The sequence below is a fragment of the Eschrichtius robustus genome, chromosome 18 (assembly GCF_028021215.1).
Source record: "Eschrichtius robustus isolate mEscRob2 chromosome 18, mEscRob2.pri, whole genome shotgun sequence".
NCBI classification, from domain to species: Eukaryota; Metazoa; Chordata; class Mammalia; order Artiodactyla; family Eschrichtiidae; genus Eschrichtius; species Eschrichtius robustus.
This window is the reverse complement of record NC_090841.1, coordinates 71984179-72001843: the sequence shown is the minus strand read 5'-3', so window position 1 is coordinate 72001843 and position 17665 is coordinate 71984179. Positions and strand designations below refer to the sequence as shown.

Genomic DNA, 17665 nt, shown 5'->3' with positions numbered 1-17665 from the left:
AGAGCAAGCGAGAGACTGAGGAAGACGAAAGCACAGTGTCTGGTGACCTCTTCCATCTCTTCTGCCTTATGTTTGTTTAAAGCAAGTCTCCAAGTCCCGCCCACACTAAGGGGCTGCACACGGGCATGGAAACCAGGAGGTGGGGTCATCGGGGGCCATCTGAGAAGCACCCGCCGCAATCACACCGTGGATGGTCACTTCAGAAATCACTTTGCTTGGGATAATAATACGTTTGCGGAGACCGCTTGAGAGGCTGTGGCTCTGGTCCAGAGTGTACATCACTGCTGATCTGTCAGAACAGAGAAGACTTCCTTTCCAACACAGATCTGTGTCAAACTTGCTGTTCTGTCCTCCACCCTCTATGGAATGTTGTAACATTAACCGTGACACTGGACAAGAAAAGTCAATTATAGCAACTAAAATTTAAATCGAGCGTTTATGTTTCCAAAGCGCTTGCACATTCATAATCCTGCTTGATTCCTCCCACTCCCTATGAAGTCAGTAGCAAAGGTATTATTGTCACCACATCTTACACGTGGGGCACGGAGGCTCAGAGAAGGCATGTCACTTGCCTGAGGTCCCACAGCTGGGAAAAGCTGAGGCCAGAAGTGCGTGGTTCTAAACTGTATGTTTTCTCAAATCCTCTTCTCCATTTGGCCTCCAGACAGAGGGAGAACTTTCTGTTCGCTTCTGTGCTGCTGGGTGGAGACCTGCAAACCTCTGCGGCTTTGCTACTTTGAACCTGAGACTAGCGAGTTCTAAATCCTGCCCCCATGCTCCCCTCACTTCGCTCTCCGTACACCCCCATCTCCCCCTTCACGTGTCCGTTCTGTCCATCCGTCAGCCCGTTCGCGTGCCAGGAACTGCGCTTCTAGGAATATGGGTTTGAGTGATGAAATGGTCCCTGAGAAATGTACAGTCTAATAAGGGAGGTAACTAATGATGGCCAAATGCCACAAGCATTAAACAAGCTCGGTCAATAACATGCTGCAGGAACACGGAACATCAGACATAATCCTCCTGCGCTTTCACATCGGTGAAATATTTATTTCTCACTTGATGTTACTTATCAGAACCCATTTATATCAAAGTTTGTAATTATATGACGCACGTCAAGACGTGATTTGGTACTTCCTAGTTTGGGTTACAGTTGATGCTTGTATGTATAATAAAAGTGTATTTCCTTTTAAAAATAATAAAGCAAGCTTTTACCATACTTGCATGTGAACCTTGGCACATTGCATTAGAGAATATATAGCCTCTTAGTAGCATCTGATTGTGCCAGATTGAAGTGACTTTTCTCCCAAGTTTATTATTTTCTTAAATAACAAAATATTTTACATTTATCAAAGAATGTGACAGTGGCTTATGTATGAAGCTGTTTTATCTATGCAGAAACCTCCTAACGTTGCATCCTTCCTACACCTGCTTCAAAGCCCAGGTGTCCTCAGGGTGGAAGTACTGTGCACCTGCTTTCCCACACCCTTGCCCCCGCCAGGCCTCTCCTACCCCAGATCCATCTCCTTTTATCTGAGTTTCTTCCTTCATCCATAGGGAACTCGTTTTTGACAACTAGTCTCCTTGTGTAATATAATTAGATTTTCCCCATACGTTTTCTTTCAGATGGATTTATGTATCTGTAGAAAAGTTTTTTCTGTACCGTTAGCTGTTTTTGTTGGGGGAGGGAGATTATTACGGACAAATAGCTAGTTATTAACTATAATGGATACCTTGCCTAGAAGAAAATTTTGCCTTTTAATTTTAGTAAGATTCTACCACTGTACTTAAAAGGGGGGAAGCGTAAACCTTTAAGAGCCTTTCATGAACTGCCTTTCATGTGCCCCCCTCAAAAAACGATTGCCTTCGCCCAATTTGCTATGAATATGACCCTCAGTTTTCAGCAAAGAAACCCTAGCATTACCTTTAGAGTTTCCTAGTTTGAAAGACACTGGACATCCTCAAAGGAGAGAACGAGATGTCAGAGCATTCGGTCTGAGGAGAGACTCCGCAAGGGGACTGACTGCTAAATGAAGACAGAGCCTGTTGGCCTTGGTTTTGGTACCAGATCTGGGGGTGAGGTGCTGGGGTGTGGGTCTGGCACAGGGGGTCAGAGAGTCACATTGAGCCTGAGGCTCCAAAGGGGACCATTAACACCCCGGCGAGAGGGCCCCACCTGCCTGATTTCCCCCTGCTCAGATCGCAGGGCACCTTGTTACCCCAGGGAAGGAGGAGGTGAGTCGGCAGCCTCTGCTCAGAGAACAAGAAGATTCTGGCAGGAAATGGAAACCACCGAGGCTGATGCTGTGAAGTCACCTGTAACATGTTCTAACTGGCCCAGGGTTAGTGAGCATTTTCTTCTTTTTTTCCCATCAGTATCTAGTTTGAAATTGTTCCAGCAAACAGTGCTTAGAACGTAGAAGGAAGTGGTAGGAAAAGGATAGTAAGGCAAATGGTTCTATATGTTACATTTAAGTGGCTGTCTTAGTGTGATTAAGCACGGGTTTTCTGATTGTAGGATAGAGCTAAAAAGCCAGCCCCCATCAACCCCGCCCCAGATGAGTGAATCACAGAGAACCTGAAGACTCACATGTGGACTGCAAACATTCATGTCACGTGTGTGGCTGAAACTCCAGCCCATTTGAGAATTATTTTCTGAATTCTCTAGACCCAACAGAAAAGAGAGAGCTGATCTTGAAGCAAAGAGGACAAGAGGGGTTGCTTTCTCACCCCAACTTCAGCCACGCTATTGGTGGAGGAGATGGAAGAGGAGGTGTCATAGGGTGGGGGTAGGGAGACTTCCAATAAGGGTTTGTCTCCATGGAGACCTGCTTGTCTTGTTCAGTCAGAGGAGGGGGTCTCAGGTGTGGTCCCGACTCTTCTCCAGCAAGGATGCCCAGGCATCCTCAGACTGGGCTTTCAGGCAGACACCAGCAGTTTTTTTTCTTTTTAAATCACAGGCAGCTTAAAGCCAGTTACATTCTATATACTTCAAGCATAGCAGGGACCCCCAACTCAAATGGGTATTTTATAATCAAGTTGTATGTGTTTTGTATTTAAGACCTATAGGTCTCATCTACTTTAGGGAAGTCTTGTGACAAAAAGTAAAAGTTACTAAGTGGTTAAAAGTCAAGGTCTTTTTTTAAATATTGAAGTACAGTTGATTCAAAATGTGTTAGTTTCTGGTGTACAGCACAGTGATTCATATTACATATATACATATATATCTGAATCTTTTTCAGATTCTTTTCCATTATACAATAGTTTATACAATAGTTACAAGATAATGAATATAGTTCCCTGTGCTATACAGTAGGACTTGTTGTTTATCTATTTTATATATAGTATTTTGTACCTGCTATACAGGGATAAATTAGGAGTTTGGGATTAGCAGATACAAACTACCATATATAAAATTGAAGGTTAAGTCTTGACTGCTTACACAAGTGGCAAGGCTCTGCATATCTATGCCAGAATAGCACTGTTCTCCAAATAGATTTTTTTCAGAATGCCTTCATGATTTTCAGAACTTTGTCCCCAAAATAATTCATAATGTACATAATATGAGATCATCCTATACCTTGGTCAACTCAGCTGAACTTACAAATGCATTTTCCTCTTCGACCCCATTCCAGTCCCAGAAATAGCACAGTCTCTATATATCACTGCCATAAATCCTTGTTGTTCAACAAAATTTTGACTTGGATTTTATCTCAAAATGGTCCATGTTGCTCATTAAACTAAGAAGAGTGATTTGGGGGCATTATTTCCTGTAATGCATTTACATTTGTTGCATGTGTATGATTTCTCATAGGTATTCGTCATAATTATCTTCACTGGCATCAAAACTGTTTTTAAGTACTTGAAAATACACACGATATCATAAGAGATGCTGTTTTAAGTATGCTGAACAGACATAGATCTTCTTCTCGAAGATCTTAACTCTGAGACAGACAGTAATAATATAACTCAAAGCCAATCTAGAAATGCAATTTAGGAACCATAAATACGAAAGTGTTACGAATGCAGTGACAGAAGTACATGGGTTCCAGTTTGAACACATATGGTGTCATAAAATTTGCATATCACAAAATCATTGCATTTTAAGTCTGTGAGTTTTCTTCAAGATCAAGGCCTTTTCCTCGCTTTATGGTAATGAAACTGAGCCCAAAGATCCCTCAACTGGTTCGTGACAGTGTCGCCTTGGAACACAGGTCTCTTAACCACGGATTTCTTTTCCTTCCACTTGACTACTACATCAGGGGAATTTCTGTCAATTCCAGTTGGAGAGAGCTTCCTGGAGAAGAAATGTTGTTTTCTCTCCAAATCATTCACACCACAGGTGTTGAGTCACCCAGTTGTCTTCACTCATTAACAAATCTGAAATTAACACAAGCCTGGTTAACGGTTTAAAGCTAACATGTTTTAAAAAGTCTTCAGAGCTTTGTGACTACAAAGAAAGTGGCAACTGGTTACCTGTAAGCCACAGGCTTTCAGCTGACGTTTCTCTAGGTATTCATTCCAGCTTTAATTACTTGTCTTTTCTATTAGCTTTTTGCCTCTAACTTTCCCCTTTCCTAGCGTTCTGCAAAATCTCCTTGGAACATATATTCCATCAGCCCGGGAGCCTAGGTGGACAAATCCTTCCCCAAGGGCTTTTATTAGAAACCTCCCTGTCTAAATTGAAAACCAGCATCATGGGTACGTGTGGTTAGGCTGGCCCTACTGCTTACAGAATCCCGGTAGGGGCTCTTCTGTTTGGGGTGGGGGGGTGGGGATGGAATGGGGACACATGGGGAGGGGATTGTTTTCTATTTATTTTCCAGCACCTTTTTGTGGCTATGACCGTTCTGTTTTGAAGGTGTGATTGACACAGAACCTAAAGCTCATTTACATTATTGGCGATGTGTCATTTGCTGTACTTTGTCTTATCATTGGTGTTTCCTTAAGCATAAGAAGAATAATGAGCAGTTATGCATTATTCATCCCAAGTGTACAAATCAGGCATTTATCTGCGGCTCCTTTTTTTTCTAGAGCTTGCACTCGACAGCGCATGCTGAGCGGATCATTTGAGGGGCAGCCGGCAAAGGAAAGGTCAATTCTCAGTGTGCAGCACCACATCCGCCAAGAGCGCAGGTAAATACACCGGAAGACAAGGCTGCAGAGAAACGAAGGAAAGGAGTTTTACAGGAAGCATCACTGACCCCAGCCCTGGTCAGGAGGCAGGCACGGGTGAAGAGCTGAGTTCTGTTTGCTGATGGCAACAGTAATAAAACTCACAATCAGATTCAAAGAATCAAAACATCTTTCAAAAACCCTTCCCTTGGTGATAGCCAAATTTTCACTTTTAAGATCAGAAGGAAAAATTCTGAATTTTGTTAGATGAGATCAAAGGCAGGTGGATAGACTAAAACTTTTGCTATAAAAAGAAATATTAAGCATTTGTGATGCTATCAGGAGTTATTTTATTTCATTTTTATGATGGTCATTGCTTAAAAGTCCAAATTTGGTCTCGAGGTGTATTGATCAGTTGGTTGTGATTGTTTTAGGTCACTAAGACATGGATCAAACAGCCAGAGGATCAGCAGGGGGAAATCTCTTGAAACTCTGACTCAAGATGTAAGTTCTAAGCAACGCTTTGGATTTTGGAAGTGTGATTGTGAAAACGTATTTAAATGGTTGCTTAGACAATTCCAGCACCTGGGTTCTTCTGTCACATTGTCACATCTGCTTAACACTTCATACCAGAAGGAATCAGGAAACCCAGGAAGCAAACTAAATGGCCAGGTATGGAAAAGTGACCATAAACTGTAGAAAAATCTGGACACCCTACAAAGCACATATCTTCATTTAGATAGTAACACGAAAGTGAAATATCAGACGCATTTGACTGAAATTAAAGACATTTAAAGCATTTTATGGCAATGAATCACATCCGTAACTTTAAATATTTACTAATCTCCAAATACAGGTCCAGTGTCTATCATTTCAGAGTTAACATACTACGAAATAAAATTTTATTTCTAGAGGAATTTTTCTGTCAAAGACTGCACAAGATTTCCCAGGAATTTCTTTGCTTTTCAACTCTAGGTCATTCATTTATTCATTAACTGACACAATAAAATATTTATCAACTACTTATGAAGTGCCAGGTCCTGTTCTAAGGGATGAGAAGTAGCAGGGAAACAAGACAAAATCCCTGCCCTGTAGGAGCTTACACTCTAGTAAAAGAGACCAACAATAAGCAAGCAAACAAATATATCAATATAATCCTTTCTGGGTGTGATTTTTATTTAGCTTCCATCATCTCTTCATTGCTGTGGCAGGTTTGCTCTGTACTACAAAGAAAAATCAAATAGTGTAAAGAAATCAAAGGTGGTAAGTAGAGTCACGGATGTAGAAAACAAACTTATGGTTACTGGGGGATAAGGTGGGGGAGGGATAAATTAGGAGATTGGGATTGACATGTACACACTACTATATATAAAATAGATAACCAACAAGGACCTAATGTATAACACAGGGAACTCTGCTCAATACTCTAATGGCCTATATGGGAAAGGAATCTTAAAAAAAAAGAATGGATATATGTATATGTATAACTGATTCACTTTGCTGTACGTCTGAAACTAACACAACATTGTAAATCAACCATACTCCAATAAAAATAAAAATAAAAGAAATCAAAGGTGGAGATTTGGGGGCAGGGAACATTAGAAAGGAGGGTGACACCTCTGAATTAGCCCAGAGACCCAAAAAAAGTGAAGGAACGAACCATGTGAAATCCCAGGGAAACCAGAGGAGGCAAAAGTCTAACCTATGGGCTAGACTCGCCAGCAGTGAGATCACACCGAGATTACCATGAGACAGTTGGAAAGGACATACTAAATACTTATCATTAGTGAAGCCCTGATTAAGATACAGGTGTTGAGTCTGGATAACTTGGCTAAGAAAGCAGAGTCTTGAATGTTCAGAGCCAAGGAGGACATTTGAGAAAGAAAGAGAAAGTTAGCAAGGCTTAGGGTTTTTTGTTTTTGTCTTTTTCACCACTTTGCCTCTTATTCCTGAAGAGTTTCTGGAGTTTTCGGCACAGTCCATCTGCTTTCAATCTGCAGAAACTGCTTAGTCAGAGTACCCTCTCCTCATTAAGTGTTTCAGGCGAAACTGAGGATGGAGGAAGTTGGTGATGAGGACCCCTGATATCACCATTAACAATATGTGTGGTTCTAATTGGCACAAACATCTGTTAGCACCATGGCTGTTAAGCCAGAGCTCTGTCTGATGTAATCTACCATACTGTCAATGTGGAATTGTGATCAGAGCCAACACATGGCCTGCGTACTTATGATTTGGGGGTCAGGCATATTGCATGGAGACAATTTCTAGATGAAAATTCAGAGGCAACACTAGTTCAAAGAGCTTTCCTTCAGTGAGATTCAACAGAAATGTGTGGTCTACTTAAGCATCAAATTAGAACATGGCTTTGAAAATGTGTGTTTAAAAATACACAACAAAAGGCCCCATTTGAATAGTCTCCATTCCAGAGGCTTAATTCTTCTTCAAAGACTTTTTATTGTGTTTTCTACATAGACATATAACAAAAATCCATACCCCGTCTTCTCCATAGCAAAAGGTCACAGGGTTCTGCTAATTTCATAAGAGATCTCTCCTAGTGTCTTTTCCTCCAGAATAGAAGCCATTTAAAATAGGGAGCTTTATCTTTGTCACTTATTCCGAATGATAGAAGGTACAGATCATTACATCCAAGGAATGCTTTTCTATAAAATCAATCCAGTTAGTTGAACAATGGTTCTCCATCTTCTACCGTAGCGGTCCCCAACCTTTCTGGCACCAGGGATGGGTTTCATGCAAGACAATTTTTCCACGGACTGGGGGTGGGGGTTGGGGGGGATGCTTCAGGCGGTGATGTGGGTGATGGGGAGCATTGGGGAGCGATGGGGAGCCATGGGGAGCCGTGGGGAGTGATGGGGAGCGATGGGGAGTGGTGGGGAGCCATGGGGAGCATTGGGGAGCCGTGGGGAGCCATGGGGAGCAATGGGGAGCGGCAGATGAAGTTTTGCTCCCTTCCCGCCTCTCACCTCCTGCTGTGCAGCCCGGTTCCTAACAGGCCCCAGACCGGTACCAGTTCTGTGGCCTGGGGGTTGGGGACTCCTGTTCTATGGAGTAGAAACCAGAGTCAAGATCCCAATGATCCACCTTCCGCCATCGTGCTGGCCTCAGCTCTTGCTGTTCTCTGTCCTGTCCTCACCCACCCTGCGTCCTGGCTGTTCCACCTGTGAACACACAGACCCGCCCCTCCCCGGAAGCACACATTTCTCCAAATGTCCAGTGACCTGCATCCTCCTAGTCTTTGCTCAGAGAACAGCTCCTTAACGAGGCCTGCTATGACCTCGTGCTCTCTGTCCTGTATCCCGGGGGTCCGCAACACCCGTCCTCGGCCTGTCGCCCAGCAGGAGGTGAGCGGCGGGCAAGCGAGCGAAGCTTCATGTGCCGCTCCCCGTCTCTCCCCATCGCTCCCCATCTCTCCCCATCGCTTGTGTTACCGCCTGAAGCATCCCCCGGGTCTGTGGGAAAACTGTCTTCCACGAAACCGGTCCCTGGTGCCAAAAAGTTTGAGGACCGCTGCTCTATCCCCCTCTGTTTTTAACCAGAGCACTAAACCTCTTCTAACGTTCTTATTTATTTTGATTTCATTTTTAATCTGTCTCCCCTGATGAGAACATTAGCCCTGCAAGAGCAGGGATTTTGTCATTTTTTCCCCTTTTGCCATATCCACAGCACTACAACAGGGCATACCACATAATAGGGTCTCAATAAATGTTTTCACTGGAAAAAAAAATACCCTTTTGAGGAAAAAAAAAAATGTCCTTGCTAAGATGACTGTGGCCATTCAAATATTTAGAAAGATATTTATTTCCTTTTTTTTAAATGGTCATCTTCGGAGGAGGACTGTCAGAAAAATCTCCCACGTTGATGTGTCCCCTTTCATTTTATTTCTAGCACTCCAATACAGTGAGATATAGAAATGCACAAAGAGAAGACAGTGAAATAAAGATGATCCAGGAGAAAAAGGAGCAAGCAGAAATGAAAAGGTACGGGCGGGGTGGTGTTTTGAGGCTCTCGTTCGGGGAAGGCAGACGTGCCCTTAGCCTAACTCTCCCGTGATTTTCCTGGTCCAGGAAAGTGCAGGAAGAGGAGCTGAGGGAGAACCACCCGTACTTCGATAAGCCCCTGTTCATCGTGGGTCGGGAGCACAGGTTCAGAAACTTCTGCCGAGTGGTGGTCCGAGCTCGATTCAACGCGTAAGTGACTCCACTGCAGCCAAGGGTTTGGCCCTGAGTCATGCAAACAGCAGGGGGAGTTGTCATCCGAGGAAGAAGGATCGTGTGGTCCTAATGGGGTCACCAAATAACCCGTGGGCTAATTGACCATGCTGCTCCTCTTGGCTGAGCGGCCGACCAGGTGGGAAACAAAGGTTGCAAGTAGCTCACATTTATAGAAAACACACGTTTATGAAGCACTTCACAGCCATTCTTATTTGTTCAGTTCCACAGGCGCCCAAGACGTTTATAGCAGAGTTGTTAACTCCATATTTTATTTTGGAGACAGTTAACCAAGGGGAGACGGAAGGACAGAGCTGAGGTCACTGCCCACATCTTCTTTTAGACTTGTTGTTTCTTTGTGGTCAAAATACCTTAATTCTAGAATAGTGCAAAATAGAAATCAAGTTGACTAGTGCTTCTGTTACCAACTCTTATGAGAAGAAAACCCACTGGCCAGTGTCCCTGTCCCTCCCCACGTGGAAGAAATGTGTGAGAGGCTGTGAGGGTGATCAGCCCAGGGGATGCTGCGTTTGGGACAAGCCAAGCCAGGTTTAGCAGGCAACCAGTGGAGGGAGTGGGCTTCTCGTCATGCATAACTCTGAGTAAATATCCAGAAGACATTACAAGTCTGGAGAAAGTGTGAAAACGTTCCATTCAGTAGTTGTACCTTCCCTGATACTATCATTAGTAGCATATGTATGAGCATTACTGTATGTTATGGGCTGAATTGTGCCCCCCTCATCCAGAGAAATTCAGATGTTGAAGCCCTAATCCCAGCCCCTTAGAATGTGACCTTACTTGGAGATAAGGACTTTAAAGAGGTAATTAAATTAAAATGAGGTCATTCAGGTGGGCCCTAATCCTATATGACTGGTGTCCTTGTAAGACGAGGAAACTTGGACACAGACTGCTATAATGAGGGGCAATGTGAAGACGGCCGTCTACAAACCAAGGAGAGAGGCCTGGAGCAGATCCTTCCCTCACAGCCTCAGGAGGCACCAACCCTACTGCCACCTTCAACTCACACGTCCACCTCCAGAACTGGGAGAAAATAAGTTTCTGTTATTTAAGCCCCTCAGCCTGCAGTACTTTGTTACAGCAGCCCCAGGAAACTAATACATTCTCCTAACCCCTCAGGGCTGGAGGAGACCTCAGGAGCCATTTGGCGTCATTTGTGTCCCCCCTTCTCCAACAGAGGAGGGCATTTAGGTCAGCCGAGGGTAAGGGCTTTGCTCAAGGACGCCAGCTAGGGCCCTCTCTGACTGCCAGTCTACTGTTCTTCCTGCTGTTCTAGAAAGACCTTCGCAGTTTAAAGCACCTGAGTGATAATGATTTAAAACCCTGAGTTTTCACAGAGCATCAACAGGAAGAAGCTGGCAGTGTAGAGTTGATTTGATCAGTTCCCAAATTGGGTTTTTCATCTGAAATTATCCCATTGGCTGTCTCCATGTTTACATCTAATTGCTAATTCTTGAAGACTGGTCATGGGCTTCCTGAAAGTAAAAGTTATAAATCCCCACCCCAAGAAATTCTATATAAATTACTCCACACGATCACAATTAAATACAGAGTGAAGAATTCTATTTAATTTATGGATATTTAATTAAATAATTATGAGGAACAGCTTCAAACTGCTAAGGCAAAGACTTTGAATGTTTTTAAATGGAAGTCAAAGTTTAATTTTGTAATATCCTTGTCAGAAATTGTTGAATGGCGTCATGAATTCTAAAGTCAGGCATTTTGAAAAATGTAAACTTTGCTTTCCTAAGCATCAATTGCAGACTCTTCTGATTTTTCTTTCATCTAATGTTCTCTGCCTTCCAAAGTCACATACAGTTAACATATATCATAACAGACATTTTGTGGAGGGTATGAGAGAAATTTTAGGTAGATGAGATGTTTATATGTACTATGCTGCTGAGTTACAACACGCATGCTGTGTCTCAGAGTTTTTATGTTTGTTCTCTCTTACAGATCTAAAACAGATCCGGTCACGGGAGCTGTGAAAAATACAAAGTACCATCAACTTTAGTAAGCATTACAAACTCTGTTTCCATGCACATTTGAAGTTTCCATGTACTATTTTATGCCGCATAAAAATATAAAAATTCCCTTTATTTTCTTGTTACATTGTGCTGTGAAACAGACGATTGGCGATTCATTTTAAAAATGTCAGTCACGTTTATAGAATCACAGAAGCATCGTCTCTGACTTCTAGCACCTTTTCCTAGAGTGTTTGCATTTCTCAGTTTTGTCTGGTCTTTGGCAGTGATTTGCTGGGATTGGTGACGTACCTGGACTGGGTCATGATTATCGTAACCATTTGCTCCTGCATTTCCATGATGTTCGAATCCCCCTTCCGGAGAGTCATGCACGCACCTACTTTGCAGGTACTCTGCCGAATCTCAACTCACAGCTAAGCAGAGAATCGCTGACCTGCAATTTTTGCATTCATTGTGACCAACCTGCCTTCTGCCCGTTTCAGATCGCCGAGTATGTGTTTGTGATATTCATGAGCATTGAGCTTAATCTGAAGATTATGGCAGATGGCTTATTTTTCACTCCAACTGCTGTCATCAGGGACTTTGGTGGAGTCATGGACATATTTATATATCTTGTAAGTCTTCGGTTATTTCCTGAATATAAAATTTAATGGTTTTGTAAAATCTCCTGCATTTCTTGGTACAAGAGTGAGATACGTGAGTCACAGAGGTTTAGGTGCCATTAACTGAGTTCCTAAGTAGAGCAGTAGTTTAGTATAGGCAAATAAAGGTCATGCATGTAAAATCTAAATAAAAAGCATTAAAAATATTCATGGATATGGTTCAAATACATCAACCACATTCCTGTATGCATAAGACATACATTAATGAGGTCTAAGATAGCAAATCTAGTTTGCACACCACAATTCTTGGGGCACCTATACTAAAAAAAAAAAAAAAAGACAACTACATTATATAAGTGATCAATGAGCCGCTTATCACTAAAAGCAAACTAGAGAGAGTATGCCAATTCCAACACACAAAATACCAGGCCAGAGAAGGCAACCATTCAACTATCTATTTAAACTAAATGGGGAAACCATAGGAAGGGACTCAAAGAAATTTCTTTCTATATGTCCAAGAATGCATAAAATCAGTGTCTTTTCCAACACAACAAGGAGAATTGTTACCGTTAACATGTAGCATGTTTAGATCATTAACAAAATAGCGAGTATTCAGTCCAGCGTGAGGTTTAGTATCCTTGATCAAAGGAATTTCAATCCTGCTGACTTCTGCGGAGCCTCCGGTATATATGTTAAAAGAAGGGGCAGGAGGCACTGGAGTACCCACGCCCACGGTGTGGGCACCCCTATTTCAAACCCCCTGCAAACACCTGATGACTTCCTTTGGGGCTGCTCACAGATCTGGGTCAAGTCCATAGAGATGAGTTGCATGTACACCCAGTGAATGCTCGTCCCGCATAACACGTGGAGTCTCTGCTAAAGGAAACTTGTGGCCAGCTGGCTCACAGAAAATGTAGATAGTAGAGGATAAACTGCATAAATTCTAGAGATTATTTTTTCCCTCTAGGTGAGCTTGATATTTCTTTGTTGGATGCCTCAAAACGTGCCTGCGGAGTCGGGAGCTCAGCTCTTACTTGTTCTCCGCTGCCTGCGACCTCTGCGGATATTCAAGCTGGTGCCTCAGATGAGGAAAGTTGTTCGAGAACTTTTCAGCGGCTTCAAGGAAATTTTTCTGGTACGTTACAGTCACCCTTTACTCCTGGTTCACGGAGTCTAGCTCTTAATGTAGCAAATGAGGGGATAAAGTGAGTCTCGCTTGTCAAGGTTAAGTCTACCATTTTGTTTATTGCCAGAAGATTGTAAAGGTACTAGCAAAACACAACACAGATTCAAAAACTTCACCCATGGATGCTTCTGGCTTATTGGTATATGTAATTCAACAAATATTTTTAGTAAATTAAAGGGAAGACTTCTGGAAAGTACAGTGGAAGGAGAATCCAAAGAGATAGAATTTTCTGACACTTCCATTCCTAACTCTTGACCCTAATTTATACTCTGGGTTTTAGTTACCCCATCTGGAAATTAAGAAGAAGTGTCAACACCATCGAATTCACAAACGATATTAAGAGTTAACCCATTTAGGCTTGTAATCTCATTTTCTATGTTCCCAAATTCATATAGAACAAAATTTGGCTTTGATCTTTGGAGTGTTAACATAAAACAACTCTTCAAAACTGTAACATACAGGTATACCCTACCTCAATATACAGTAATGAACATTTAGAAATATGATTGAGGAGAAAATATACTTTTAAGTCGGGCAAATATTGATTTAGGGTCTTCTAAGAGCAGGGCTGCAGACAAAACAATGAGTAAGAGGCTCTTTGCTCCCAGTCTGTTAAAGAAGAATCTTTGCCTTACCACGAAGGAGTGATCACAGGATTCTTTTTATTATTAATGAGTTCTGCTTGTGCATGGAAAACATGAATTAACTTACTAAGCTAGTTTTATATCTTGTTTTCTAGAAACACCTATAGTGAAAAAACAGCTATAGTTGGAGTTGATTCTAAGGTGTTTTAAAGACAGGCTGTTACGTTACTATAGGCATATAGCTGCGAATACTTTTTAAAATTTTTATTTTATTGAAGTATAGTTGATTTACAATGTTGTGTTAGTATCCTGCTAATACTTTGTTAAAGCTCTGTTTAAAATTCCATATTTTGGGGACTTCCCTGGTTGCACAGTGGTTAAGAATCCGCCTGCCAACACAGGGGACACGGGTTCGAACCCTGGTCCGGGAAGATCCCACATGGCACGGAGCAACTAAGCCCGTGCGCCACAACTACTGAGCCTGCACTCTAGAGCCCGCGAGCTACAACTACTGAGCCCATGTGCCACAACTAATGAAGCCCGCGTGCTTAGAGCCCATGCTCGGCAACAAGAGAAGCCACCCCAATGAGAAGCCCAAGCACCACAACGAAGAGTAGCCCCCGCTCGCCGCAACTAGAGAAAGCCCGTGCACAGCAGCAGAGACCCAACGCAGCCAAAAATAAATAAATAAAAATAAATAAATTTATAAAATTCCATATTTTTTTTGCACTAAAGCCATAACACTGTGGCTTTTCCCACAGCTGGAACTGAGGGAAAACAGAATAGCACCTGACAATGAATGTGTATGCATCTTTGAGCCCTGATGGAATTTAGAAGATGATTTATTTGAGCCTTGCTTCAGAGGATGTTTCTGTGTAATTTTAGTATCTTTAAGGGATATGTTTAGATTATTCAACCAGTAGAGATCAATGGTTTGTTCAGTATTTTGGCCACTTTTCTCTGCTGAGACCAAAGTAGTCATCCAGCAGAGGGAGCGCCAGCCAATTGCCAGATTTGCTTCTCAAGACTGATCTCACACCCTCTGCGTGCGGCACATAGACGCCCTGAGCCCTCAAGCTCGCAAGAAAGCAAAGCCACTATCCCCCTTATGTAGGCTCTGCTAACACACACATGCATCCGTTTTGAGAAAATTTGGGAAAGAGAATTATTTCAACATTTTTCTTTTGTTCCATTAAATAAAATAAAGCAAAGTGTTGATTTCAAAATCAGAAAAGTCCAAGTCATGTCAAAAACACTTTGGCCCGTTTTCTTACATGGAAGTCATATGTTTTTATTCTAAAAATTCAAAACCTGTGGTTAATTTCCTTCTTTTAACATTCCAGCTAGGCTAATTGAATGACCTGCGGGGGAGAAGTTAAAAGGTAGCATCCAAAGACTGTGAATTTCATACGATGTTATCTGAAAAGTCCTGTTCATAATCACTGCTCAAACCAAACCTACTGTTTATAATTTTTTACCAAGAGATTTGCTGTCTCACCCATTTCTTTCAGGTCTCCATTCTTTTGCTGACATTAATGCTTGTTTTTGCAAGCTTTGGAGTTCAGCTCTTTGCTGGAAAACTGGCCAAGTGCAATGATCCCAACATTATTAGAAGGGTAAGATATCCTTTCTGTCTTTTGGGATGAAAATCAAGAACGTTTACCATCCCTGGGTAGCCATGCGCTGAGGCTGCTTTGAGAACAGAACTCTAAGAATACTCTTCCCATGGACTCCCTTTGCTTAAAGCAGGCAGTGTGTCTCTTCTGGCTGGGAAAGGTTTATAAGATTAAAACACATCTCAGACAGTCCTGTTCTTCCCTCCTATTCCAAGGTCAAGCCACTGTTGACATCTTCCATATAGTCACCCAAGATTCCATGTGAAAACTTTCCCTTTAGGTCTTCCCTAACTTAATCCTGCCTCTGCTGTGACCTGAGACTCATATCAGCAAACAGCTCCCCCAAAATACAAAAGGCAAAGTTTGACTTCCACACCCCTTCTTACGACTTATCCACTCCACATTCCTCTGTTAGGAAGTCAGGGCCTTGCAGTAGCTCTTAGCTGCCCAGAATCTTCCCCATGAAGACAACTAAGACTCAAGCTTGAACCAAGCTTGAATACTTTCGATTCTACTTTTTTTTTTTTTTTGGCCGCACTGCATGGCTTGTGGGATCTTAGTTCCCCAACCAGGGATTGAACCCAGGCCCCAGAAGTGAAAGTGCCAAGTCCTAACCACTGTACCACCAGGGAAGTCCCTCTACTCTTTTCTTTCTCTTTCTTTGGCCGGTGTTATAAGAGGAGGCTAGCTTCTGGAACAGCCCCATTATGTCAGTAGCTGAACGTAATGAAATGAATATATTTATTGCATGTTGAATAATTCAGGCCGCTCTCCTCCAAATGACCACCCAATGGCTCATGCTTCCTCTGTCCTGTGTCCCTAGCCTTTGCTGTCTTCAAAGTCTTCTCTGTTTAGCTGGCAGTTAGGAACAGAAAACCATCTCTCTCTCAGAGGACTATAGGCAGAGCCTAGAAGCAAGGCATCTATCTTCACCCCACATTCCACTGGAAAGAGCGTGGCCTCACCAGTCTGAAGTGAGACCGTGATGTGTAGTTTCGTGGTGTATTTTGTAGAAAAGGGGGCGGGGTTTGGTTAATAATTAGCCAATCTCTGCTGCATCGCCCACTGTCCCATTCTCTTAGAATCCTGCCTGATGTTACAAGTAGGTTAATGGAGTGAACCCGGTTCTGCTGATGTATAAACTAGCAGGAGTATTTCCTCTTCTACCCAGGTAAAATAATGCTTAAGTCTCATTAAAATGCATGTTTCCAAAAGGGCTACCAGAGCTGAACTAAAACACTTATTCCCATATTTCCAGCAAATATGGCTGTCTAATATAAACTTTATACTACTATGACATTCCTACATTTTGAGGCTTCTAATTATAAAGCTTAGTAGCTCTCAAATTTTTAGAAAATACAGGTAACATCTTTGTCCAGTCAAAAATACATTATCAGTCATGTTAATAATGAGATTTTTCAGGAAGAGGCAGAGCAGAAGAGACAAACTTAGGATGGGCAGACCTTACGCTATTTCACAAGGCATCGCCCAGCTCGCTGCTTCCTTGAACTCCCCTTCCCAGAGGTTCCAGGAATTTTGATAAACCTGACAAGACATGCAAGGAACATGCTATAAAGGTCATGGTGTACCAAATGAGCTAAATGAAGGCAGTAATAATGAGCTGATGCATTAGTCCACAAGCTTATGTAAGGAAAGAAGGGTTATTTTAGGTCCACCCTGAATAGAGGCCAGAAAGATAATAACAACATTTCAAGATGAAGCTTCGTAGGAATAGTGGATGACTCAGGGGAGTAATAATGGCCTAAGAGCCTTGTGATTTTACACTATCTGCTCATACCCAGCCCGAGCTAAAGAGTAATGACTTGTATAGGGGACGGAGGGCACACGGTGGACGGACAGACATACAGATACCATGAGGCATTTATTCTTTTCCACAGAACAATGAGGTCTCTGTGGGAAGCTCATAAGAAAACTTAGCCATCAAAAGACCATCAGGAGCAAGCAGAATAATTGCAAAAAAAATTGGCATAGTGAGAAGTGGCCCGTGTCTTTGTATTTGGACGAATTCTTTTCTAGTCCTAACATAAGAGGCCAAAGCCAAGCGTGTCATGTGGATGAAGGGGATACTTCAGTTTACCTTTATAAAAGAAGAGACAAACCCAAGGAAAAGGGGAAACTAGATACCCCAACATTTGGATCACACAGCTCACATTTTTTTTTTTATTCAAACAGAAAGTTACAAAAATTATAATCATCCTCATCAGTTCACTCAGTCCCATGTAATTAATTTTTTTTTTCATCTTGATCTTTTGTTAGCACTTTTATGAGTTCATCAGTTTTCCATTAGAGTTCTAAAACAGCTCACATTTAAA

General features: G+C 42.3%; 1 protein-coding gene across 6 annotated transcripts in view; it reads left to right on the top strand.

Annotated features, from left to right (window-relative positions):
• The window catches only part of NALCN (sodium leak channel, non-selective), a 279498-nt gene that overhangs the window by 225125 nt on the left and 36708 nt on the right, over positions 1-17665 (top strand). For all 6 annotated transcript variants that reach the window (XR_011070942.1, XM_068526400.1, XM_068526403.1 and 3 more), the window contains 9 exons: positions 5032-5133; positions 5547-5616; positions 9019-9110; positions 9198-9320; positions 11316-11372; positions 11611-11731; positions 11827-11958; positions 12914-13081; positions 15228-15332. Coding sequence is in view for 5 of the 6 variants with exons in the window: in XM_068526400.1 (XP_068382501.1) it covers positions 5032-5133; positions 5547-5616; positions 9019-9110; positions 9198-9320; positions 11316-11372; positions 11611-11731; positions 11827-11958; positions 12914-13081; positions 15228-15332 (970 nt within the window). In the remaining variant the exon portion in view is untranslated. The remainder of the gene's footprint in view (positions 1-5031; positions 5134-5546; positions 5617-9018; positions 9111-9197; positions 9321-11315; positions 11373-11610; positions 11732-11826; positions 11959-12913; positions 13082-15227; positions 15333-17665) is intronic.